At 39.3% G+C, this 10,946-nt stretch overlaps 2 protein-coding genes and 1 long non-coding RNA gene across 3 annotated transcripts; 1 reads left to right on the top strand and 2 right to left on the bottom strand.

The window, feature by feature from the left end:
* Positions 1-935: 935 nt before the first annotated feature.
* On the top strand, positions 936-4,537 carry LOC113767568 (pentatricopeptide repeat-containing protein At4g02750). Its single transcript, XM_027311706.1, has 2 exons — positions 936-2,476; positions 2,987-4,537. The coding sequence occupies exons 1-2, from the start codon at positions 950-952 to the stop codon at positions 3,791-3,793; spliced, it is 2,334 nt and encodes a 777-aa protein (XP_027167507.1). The 5' UTR covers positions 936-949; the 3' UTR covers positions 3,794-4,537.
* A 1,008-nt stretch (positions 4,538-5,545) lies between these two features.
* LOC113768045 (double-stranded RNA-binding protein 4-like) lies at positions 5,546-7,884 on the bottom strand. Its single transcript, XM_027312272.1, has 6 exons — positions 7,738-7,884; positions 7,131-7,387; positions 6,756-6,969; positions 6,552-6,663; positions 6,426-6,457; positions 5,546-6,213 (listed from the first exon to the last, which is right to left on the bottom strand). The coding sequence occupies exons 1-4, from the start codon at positions 7,862-7,864 to the stop codon at positions 6,557-6,559; spliced, it is 705 nt and encodes a 234-aa protein (XP_027168073.1). The 5' UTR covers positions 7,865-7,884; the 3' UTR covers positions 5,546-6,213; positions 6,426-6,457; positions 6,552-6,556.
* Positions 7,885-9,701: 1,817 nt separating this feature from the next.
* Positions 9,702-10,312, bottom strand: LOC113768046. The gene is made up of 2 exons (XR_003468051.1): positions 10,280-10,312; positions 9,702-10,068 (listed from the first exon to the last, which is right to left on the bottom strand). It is a non-coding gene; the product is annotated as an uncharacterized LOC113768046 (long non-coding RNA).
* Positions 10,313-10,946: the final 634 nt, after the last annotated feature.

Genomic DNA, 10,946 nt, shown 5'->3' with positions numbered 1-10,946 from the left:
CCACATTTTCAAAAAGCCCCTATCTATGCGGTTGAAATTTAAATCCCCCTTTAACCATAACTCATTCTTATACAGTATAATGAAAGGATACTAGTAATTTTGTTAAATATCGGTACATTTTTTTACTAAAATAAATTCCAAATTGGCACCACTTCAGCTTGGTATCGTGCACTCATTGGTTTGGATGGTTTATACAACCCACTTGAAATGTGGCCAAAGAAGGTATTGGACTTCGCGTTCTAAACTTCACTAACCTCGGGATTTTGGCCCATATATCCAACTCAAGGTCTCTCCTTTTTCTGGGGCTCTGAACTCGCATTAGATTGTGACCCAAAAACAAAAACAGAAAAAAAAATATATAAATAAATAGCATGAAAAGAATACCCCTCCATTTTATATACTTTCGATTTATCTTTTTTCTTCTTTCCTTTGCATTTTCCAGAACATTTATGTTGATCTACCAAAACGTAAATATGTTTTTCTGTGCAACAAAAAAAAAAAAAACCCAAAAAGAGAAAGTAATTGAACTACCGCAGAAATATATCTTTTTTTTTTTTTTTTTTTTTTTTGCGCAGTAGGGTATCTGGGCCCATGGACTGGTAATACCGTACGGCCCAACTAATCCCTACTGCGGGCTGGGAGCGGCTCGCCCCAAGCGTCACCAGCCTCGGTAATGCCGGGATTCGACCCCTGGACGTGGCTCTCCCCCAACTGGGACTACAACCACGGAGCCGAACCCGGAAGGGCTACCGCAGAAATATATCGTTTATGAAGATACATGATATTACTGTTTAGAAGGGCTAAACAATAAACAAATAAAAAAGGCTAACTACTAAAAAGATTTCTTGCAGTGGGGCAAAAAAGAAAATGAAAAAGAGGCAATAACTGTTGTAACGGTAACTTAACCGAATTCTACCGCGCAAACGTTTGCGAATGAAGCTTCAAAACTATGCGTTTCAGACAATTACAGAGCGCCATTTCATGCCCATTTCGAGCTCGAAAACTATCTTCATCATCCATAAATGTCCAGATTAAACAGTGCAGTAACTGCAATTTATCCAAACCCGTCAGGAAAAAGTTCACCAAAAAGCAAAAGGCTGAGCACAGAGTTAATTCAGACTCGGACGTTGTCAAAAGCAACATTGCCATCACCAACTACATGCGCAATGGCCAATTCGATGCCGCATTGCAGCTTTTCAATTCCATGGCACGAAAGACCTCGGTCACCTGGAACACTATGATTTCAGGGTACCTGTCGAATGACCAATTTGAGCTTGCCAAGAAAGTGTTTGATAAGATGCCGCAGAGAGACCTAGTCTCCTGGAATGTTATGATTAGCGGGTACATCAAGAATAAAAATCTTGGGGCTGCGAAAATGTTGTTTGATCAAATGCCTGAAAGAGATGTGGTGTCATGGAATGCGATATTATCAGGGTATGCGCAGAATGGATATGTTGATGAGGCAAGGAGGATTTTTTATGAGATGCCAGTGAGGAATGAGATTTCATGGAATGGGATTTTGGCAGCATATGTGCAGAATGGGAGGCTGGAGGAGGCGAGTAGGTTGTTTGAGTCGAAAGGGAGCTGGCCAGTGGTTTCTTGGAATTGCTTGATGGGTGGGTATTTGAAGAAGAGGAGGTATGTGGAGGCGAGGCGTGTTTTTGATACAATGCCAGTGAGGGACAAGGTGTCATGGAATACGATGATTTCTTGTTATGCACAGAACGAGGAAATGCAGGCAGCAAGGAAACTGTTTGATGAGTCACCAGTGCGGGATGTGTTTACATGGACTGCAATGGTATCAGGGTACGTGCAGAACGGTATGTTGGATGAGGCCAGGAGAGTTTTTGATAAGATGCCTGAGAAGAATGCTGTTTCGTGGAATGCAATGATTGCTGGGTATGTCCAATGTAAGAGGGTGGACTTGGCAAGGGAACTATTTGAAGCAATGCCCTGTAGAAATATTAGTTCTTGGAATACTATGATAACGTGCTATGCTCAAAATGGTGATGTTTCACGTGCTCGGAGTTTGTTTGACAGGATGCCTCATCGTGATTGTATATCTTGGGCAGCGATTATTGGAGGTTATGCACAGAATGGTGATAGCGAGGAGGCATTACGTATGTTTGTGGAAATGAAAAGAGACGGGGAGAGGATGAATAGGTCATCATTTACTTGCGTTTTAAGCACGTGTGCTGATATAGCATCTCTGGAGTTGGGGAAGCAAATACATGGACGGGTTGTCAAGGCAGGTTTTGAATCTGGATGTTATGTGGGAAATGCTCTTCTTGCAATGTATTGTAAATGTGGATGCATTGAAGAGGCATATGCTGTGTTTAAGGAAATAGAGGAGAAGGATCTCATCTCTTGGAACACAATGATTAATGGCTATGCAAGGCATGGGTTTGGCTTTGAGGCTCTTCAACTTTTTGAGGCAATGGAGAGAGCTGGCATCAGACCTGATGATGTTACCATGGTAAATTTTGAGCTAACTTTGCATTGCATTATGAGATGCCTGGCTAGTTTACTTGTTCATTAATCTGGAGAGGAAGCTCCACATCAACTGCTTAGCAAATCCTTTGTTATGTTGAGTTTTAATGGCTATGTCACAATTCATCATGCCTTTGGTCCTGACTTTTACTTGGGTGCTTAACATCAAAGGCTTTCTCACTTCTGTTGGAAGATTAAATGGTCATACCCAAAAGGATTATGATTCCTCAACTATTCTGAATTTGTGAATTCTGACGGGTAGGGCTATCACTGTATGACAACTGAACTCCCAAAGTTCATTTGCCCTAAAAGTTCCAGTTTGCCAAATTGTAGAATAACTCCAGATTTTTCACTCAAATATGCATCCTAGGATCCCCCAATAGAACCATAATAAAGTTGGCCCACTTGTTTCCTTGTTCAAAGTTTATGTTTTTTTGTGCATTGTATATCAATCTTGGGGATTTTCCTTTTGACTTGTTCTGCTATGCTCGCGTAGGTTGGTGTTCTGTCGGCTTGTAGTCACACTGGCTTAATAGACACAGGCACAGCCTACTTTGATTCAATGACTCAAGATTATGGCATAATTGCAAATTCAAAGCACTATACCTGCATGATTGATCTCCTGGGTAGAGCAGGACGCTTGGATGATGCTCAAAAGCTTATGAAATACATGCCTTTTGAAGCAGATGCTGCAACATGGGGTGCTCTCCTGGGGGCAAGCAGAATGCATGGTAATGCTGCTTTGGGAGAAAAGGCAGCCAAAATGATTTTTGCACTTGAACCTTGGAATGCTGGTATGTACGTCCTCCTTTCAAATTTATATGCTTCGTCAGGAAGATGGCCTGATGTTGGTAAAATGAGATTGAAAATGCGGGATACTGGTGTCAAGAAAGTACCAGGGTATAGCTGGGTTGAAGTGCAAAATAAAATTCACACATTCTCAGTTGGTGATTCAACCCATCCAGAAAGTCACAGAATTTATGCCTTCTTAGAAGAGTTAGATTTACGGATGAAGCATGAGGGTTATGTCTCTTCCACTAAATTGGTCTTACATGACGTGGAAGAGGAGGAAAAGGAGTATATGCTCAGATATCACAGTGAGAAATTAGCTGTCGCATTTGCAATTCTAAATATTCCAACAGGGAGGCCAATACGTGTGATTAAGAACTTGCGGGTTTGTGAAGATTGCCATACTGCTATCAAGTACATATCCAAAATTGTTGGAAGATTGATAATTGTGCGCGATTCTAACCGCTTTCACCATTTCGGCGGTGGTGTGTGCACTTGTGGGGACTACTGGTAGGTGTAAAGATTTCTAAATTAGCACAGACTTGAAAGCTCTATCATCTTCCCTCGGCCTACCGCTGTTCAGACTGGCAGTTTGAATATCAGGGCTCCAGGCATCAATTTTTCAGTACTTTTGGGACAGCAAGCTAGATTGTTGCTTTCCCAATTTGTTAGTTGCATCATCTGTGGTCAAATACTTTTAGTGCTGATTTCTTGTGTGAAGACATATGGAGTGGACTCCTTAATAAGGAGATGATCAGAATGTAGAATCTTGGAACATGGGCCCATGCTCATGATCTCCAGGCTGCAGCAGTGGTCAACTTCATGCTGCTTGGGTGGAGATTTCTTCCAACCGGCTCGACCATGCTCAAACAGAATTGCAGCCTTGTTGGATAATGAGCTGGAAGGGTGAAGGTGAACCGGCATCAGTGTTGCTGGGCACATTGAAACTAAGCATGATTGTTGAATTGGACTCTCAGATTACAAATCTAATTAAAGGAGGAGAATGCTCCATTGATCTTAGATTCCATGTGCACTTTCCTCCCAGGAATGGAGTGTAGGATTGATGATTTTGCATGCATTGATTCTGGGAACATTTTTTGCCTGCATAGGCGCATACTGGTGTGAAGCTGTAACCTCAGCCCCTCATAGTGTACCGAATTTTGGTATGTTAGTTTTTGTTAATATGTGAAATATAGTTTTTGTTAACCACAAGGGGTGAATGGTCTGTTATATATCATCGTTCTCAATATTTGTCAATTTCCACATTTTTGTCATGCGTTTTTGTCATTTTTGTTTATTAACTTGGTAAGACACTCGATAAGTTTAAGACTTTAAGCCATAAGAAATTACTATGCGGTAGCGGGTAAGTCTTGAATCCAGTAAATGTACACCTTTATCTATGGAATTGCTAATGAAATTTGAACCCTGTCAAGTATTACTAGACGGGCTATTACACTCTACAAACTCTCGCCAGTAAAAGCAATAGCATCAAGGCAAAAGGATCAAAGAAAAGCAGTAGCCTAATACTGGGATAGCAGCTACTAGTAAGGCTTAAAAACATTAATGCCATTGGCTTCCTCGCCATAGACAATCATGAAGCTGTAGGATCTGAACACCCAGCAAAATGTTATTTCTCAGTTGATTTCCACTTTCATCTTTCCCTTATTTCTAGGATTAAAGACTGCTGCATGCAGTGCCAAAAACTGATTATCTGCAACGGCAATTCTGTTCCTGCAAATTGTAACCACAGATACAATAAGTTACGGTATTTACTTAGCTTCCCCGTAATTCATCATTAAATAACTCTGTTGGCAAAAGGGTGGGTTTTTTACCGCAATGCTTCCTAGCCTTTCCAAACTTAAGTTTTATGACGCTGAAACAGTAGCAAGCATTTTTAGTTTCCAGAAGTTAGTTTGCTCTTTAGTTTTATGACGCTGAAACAGTACCTGGTTGAATGTCGACTGCTATGACATTACTTCACATCCAGGTTTCCCTTTAGCATTTAAAGTAGCATTTAAAGTAGCGTAAGAAGAGTACCTGAATCTGTTTCTCAAGCTACTTCAATTTTTCTTCTCAACAACTAGCAGTGTGTACATCTAACAGTCATTGTTCCTTGATATCCCAGAAGGCATCATTCATAGCTCCTTCGACAGGAGATCAAAATGTTTTGATCAAGTTGGACAAATTTAGAAAAAGAAAATTGACGACAGATTAAAAGACAAGGGCTTGTTTCTGAACTCCCCCCCCCCCCAACCCCACCCACACACAAACGGGTCCACGGACTTGTAAAGATGAAGTGGGGTTAGGGTGGACATCAATTCAATCTGAAGATCAATCAAGAACCTTTTAGACACCCATTTTGCCCATAGATCATAGTTAATTGTTCAGACTTTTTCACAATGTGAATAATATATTCATACGAGGAATGTCTTCTAGCAGCAGTGGAAGATCTATTAATTTCAGACAGGATAAAGGCATAAAGTCCATGATTTCTTGCAAAAAGTGAAATTTAAGAATTAAGACGTAACCAACAATCAACAAAACACATGCCAAAGAACTTTTGCTTAAAAACTCCATCCATCCGAATAACGTCTTGTTAATGTTAGGCATTTTACAGTTGCAAACGTAGCAAATACCAACCAAAAAGAGCATGCAGGAGCAGTATTCTGCATAAACTATTTTCAATAGACCTCTCCTTCACATACGCCAATGTCTCTGAAGGAGAAGCCTCACCACTACCAAGTAAAAATTGTACTATTCTGTATTAGGCACAATTGTTGGCTGAAGAGCAGTATTCAAGGCCTGAAGTTATATCCAGGTCGTTTGATAGCTACTCCCACACGGCCTTTTTTCTTTTTCTGCTCCCAGTTGTTCTCAACCTTGCGCTTTGTCCAACCTTTCGCACAAGTAACTGTGCAACTATCAGGGCCCAGTCTGCAACAAAGAATAAAGTGAGTGGTCCACTCAAATAGGTGTAAGAAAGGACTGGAGAACATGTGAAATATAATGGCTTAAAATATGAGCTGCTTTTTTCTATACAACCTCTTCCCTGTGTTTATGTGAGCATATTAACTTGATATATGTTCACTTATTCCCTTATCCTTGAAGGGTATGATTTTTATTAGAGATGCAAGGTGAATTGTTACCTGAATGCTAGCTTGCTGTTGTGACAAATTTCCTGACAATGAGAATATAATACAAACTTTAGCACGATAATTATTAGTTTCCAGAATTAAGTTTTGTGTCACATGTATGATTAACGGATAACAGACCTGCATTACTCGACAGTAATTTCCAGAGTTCCAGAGTTCTTTTTAGCATCTACAGTAGCGAAAAGTCTCTCTTTGCTCTTGATAATTTCAGTGAGCTTCCCTGAATCCGATCCTTGAGAGACAGTTTCGAAGTAGGATAAATTGAAGGAGCATTACTGTTAGAAACTTAATTCGACAAAGCAGAATAGAAGTTTATGACTATACCAAGGAGCGATTGGATCGCCAGTTGTGCCACCAGCTGTTCCGCCTCTTTCCTGCTTCGACCTACTTGACCAGTATAACTTTTGCCACCAAGAACAAAAGAAGAGACGAATACTGGGTGTGGTGTCCCTTCTGCTAAGGTGGTGTTGTATTCGGGAACTCCAAGGCCAGTCTTGGTTGCATATTCAGACAGTATTAACTTGCAAAACCTCAGGTTCTTAAGAAAAAACAGGTGAGAGAAGGAAAGCACAAGGTGTCATCTGAAAATGATATATTGCACAATTTCCATAGACATGACATGAACATAAATTGGTATTTCGAAAAGTGAACGTTCTGCAAAAGGTGAATGAAATGCAGCCATGTAAATATTTGATGCACCTGATAAATATGAGGGCCTCCTGTTAGGGTTTTATTGTCTTTAACTATGGTTTCATATGCAAGCTTTGCGACATCTTGCTCAGCTGCTCTTCGATCTGGAAAGGTAAACTTAGATGTGAACTTGGTTTCATCTATGAAGATAGATGATCTGAACTTAGGCGCATGTGGGAACCCTTCATTCTCAATTTTATAAACTGGAAATGGTAATCCAGATTTTTGGGCATACTGATGCAACAGCTTCTTGTACATACCATAATCTGCCAACAGTAAAAACTCTGTCAAACTATAAAGTCTTGCTATGACGTTGAAGCTCACAGTTCATGATGTTAGGTTGATTTACATCCTTCTACAAAGATCATACAGAAATGAATATGAGCTAAATGCGCAAGCAATACAAATGCCATTTTCCATGGCTAGCTGTATTTTTGCAAGCCCTGTATGCAACAATCATGGTTACAAAAATATGTTCGTGAAAACTTATCTAAAATCTTCAGAAGTCAATGGAAAGGAGAAGGAAATGGTAGTAGAGATTAAATAAATGAAGGAGTAATGAGGAAAGCACATGCATAGTGGAGGAGATTAATAGTGGGAACGTGAGAATGCGTACCATGTTCAGGTTTGGATGGTTCCAATGGCAACCCAAGATGATCCTCAGGTTTTGGCTCCTGCACCCAAGAAGTGCAGACAGAACAGCTGGGGAATTTGTTAGCCATTTTGCTCCAAGGAAAGAACATGGTTGCGGATGAGAGGCAGAAATGGCGCTTTATGCTAATGTGTGTCAAGTGCTTTGGTTCTTTTATTCCTTGCTTATCAGGCTAAGATGCTTTTTTGTTCTTTCATGCTTTTTATTTCTTTTATTTTTCTCCTTTTCTTTGCTTCTTTTCCTATTCTTTCAAAGTACATTGTTCAATATATCTTGGTTTCTTTCTAGGAGAATTTTGTGCGTTCTGTTATGTTTCTAGGACATTCACAAGGACGTATCACAAATTGATTTGGGTGGAATGGAATAGGAAGTTCTTGTAAAATTACGCCACCTGGTGATCATTTCCTGTAGCATTGGTAGGGTGAATTTTTGCACAAAGTTCAATTCCTTCATTAAAGCATCAAATTGGACGAAGCATCTTAATCGATTCTAAAAAATAAAAGTAAGACAGGACATCATATTTAGCAATGACCTTCCAATTTCAAAAGGTGTCGGCATCTCATATCCTCAAATAATGACTAAGAATTTTTCAATGGCATAAACCGATCGAGTATTCTAAGAAAGAGTACGTTTATTCTTATTCTTTGTAGTTAAAAGTTGTGTCAAATATTCTTGTTTTGCTCTTGCTTGCACTTCAAATTCGTGCTAAGTTCCTTTTGAAGTTTAATTTAAGGGAAGGAAAAAAGAAAAACCAATAGAAAAAACATGTAATTTTTTTTTTTTACTAATCAACTGCTAACTATCTTTTTCAAGAACAAATCTTTATTGGGGAAAAACATAAAAACAATACTTGTTGAATAGTTACAACAGAACTATTTTAATTAGACACAGTCATATTTGAGTTTAGAAAACTACTGGCTATTACTAGACAGGCTATTACACTCTACAAACTCTATCCAGTAAAAGCAATAGCATCAAGGGAAAAGGATCAAAGAAAAGCAGTAGCCTAATACGTAGACCTGCTCCAATTGACGGCAAGACTTATTCCCACCAGCATTGTTGCCAGTGTGAGTTAACTTTTTCTTCCCTCAATAAAACCGTGGAATCTTTGGTAGAGTAGAGTGTTGTGAAGATCTCATGACCATTAAAATTGGACTCGTGACTGAGATTTCAAGCCATTGGCTGCATTTGACTAAGTTGGGGCTGAAAAAGAAGAAGAAGGGGGAAAAATAACGAAAGTAGTAGAGAAGTCCATTTCCAGGAGATCGACTTCTGCTGCATTCAGTTTTAAAAACTGAGTATAATTAGCATCGTGCGAATTAAATTTTCTAAAAATCGACGTTGGTTTAAAACAGAGAAAAAAAACAGCAATATTCTTGTAATCATGCCAATTATCACCTCTCAATGGATTTATACTCCAATTTCATACTTGAAATCAGGTGATATATTTAGCAGCGTGTACATCTAACAGTCATTTGATCCTTGATATCCCAGAAGGCATCATTCATAGCTCCTTCGACAGCAGATCAAAATGTTTTGATCAAGTTGGACAAATTTAGAAATAGAAAATTGACGACAGATTAAAAGACAAGGGCTTGTTTCTGACACCCCCCCCCCCCCCCCCACACAGACACACAGGGGTCCACGGACTTGTAAAGATGAAGTGGGGTTAGGGGTGGACCTCAATTCAATCTGAAGGTCAATCAAGAAACTTTTAGACACCCATTTTGCCCATAGTTAATTGTTCAGACTTTGCCACAATGTGAATCATATATTCATACGAGGAATGTCTTCTAGCAGTCGAAGATCTATTAATTTCAGACAGGATAAAGCCCATGATTTCTTGCAAATAGTGAAATTTAAGAATTAAGACGTAATCAACAATCATCAAAACACATGCCAAAGAACTTTTGCTTTAAAACACTATCCATCGAAATTACGTCTTGTTAATGTTAGGCATTTTACAGTTGCAAACGCGGCAAATACCAACCAAAAAGAGCATGCAGGAGCAGTATTCTGCATAAACTATTTTCAATAGACCTCTCCTTCACATAAGCCAATGTCTCTGAAGGAGAAGCCTCACCACTACCAAGAGAAAATTATATTCTGTTTTAGGCACAATTGTTGGCTGAAGAGCAGTGTTCAAGGCCTGAAGTTATATCCAGGTCGTTTGACAGCTACTCCCACACGGCCTTTTTTCTTTTTCTGCTCCCAGTTGTTCTCAACCTTGCGCTTTGTCCAACCTTTCGCACAAGTAACTGTGCAACTATCAGGGTTATAACTGATAATCCCAGTCTGCAACAAAGAATAAAGTGAGCGGTCCACTCAAATAGGTGTAAGAAAGGACTGGAGAACATATGAAATATAATGGCTTAAAATATGAGCTGCCTTTTTTATACAACCTCTTCCCTGTGTTTATGTGAGCATATTAACTTGATATATGTTCACTTATTCCTTTATCGTTGAAGGGTATGATTTTTATTAGAGACACAAGGTGAATTGTTACCTGAATGCTAGCTTGCTGTTGTGACAAATTTCCTGACATTGAGAATATAATACAAACTTTAGTACCATAATTATTAGTTTCTAAATTAAGTTTTATGTCACATGTATGATTAATGGATAACAGACCTGCATTACTCGACTGATGAACAGAGAGAGTTTTAGTTCCTTGACTTCCAGAGTTCTTTTTAGCACTTAGAGTAGCGAAAAGTCTCTCCTTGCTCTTGATAATTTCAGTGAGCTTCCCTGAATCCGATCCTTGAGAGACAGTTTCTAAGTAGGATAAATTGAAGGAGCATTACTGGTAGAAACTTAATTCGACAAAGCAGAATAGAAGTTTATGACTGTACCAAGGAGCGATTGGATCGCCAGTCGTGCCACCAGCTGTTCCGCCTCTTTCTTGCTTCGACCTACTTGACCACTATAACTTTTGCCACCAAGAACAAAAGAAGAGATGAATACTGGGCGTGGTGGCCCTTCTGCTAAGGTGGTGTTGTATTCGGGAACTCCAAGGCCAGTCTTGGTTGCATATTCATACAGTATTAACTTGCAAAACCTCAGGTTCTTAAGAAAAAACAGGTGAGAGAAGGAAAGCACAAGGTATCATCTGAAAATGATATATTGCACAATTTCCATAGACATGACATAAACATAAATTGGTATTTCGAAAA

The sequence above is a fragment of the Coffea eugenioides genome, chromosome 4 (assembly GCF_003713205.1).
Source record: "Coffea eugenioides isolate CCC68of chromosome 4, Ceug_1.0, whole genome shotgun sequence".
Lineage (NCBI taxonomy): Eukaryota > Viridiplantae > Streptophyta > Magnoliopsida > Gentianales > Rubiaceae > Coffea > Coffea eugenioides.
This window is presented reverse-complemented; position numbering and strand designations above follow the sequence as displayed.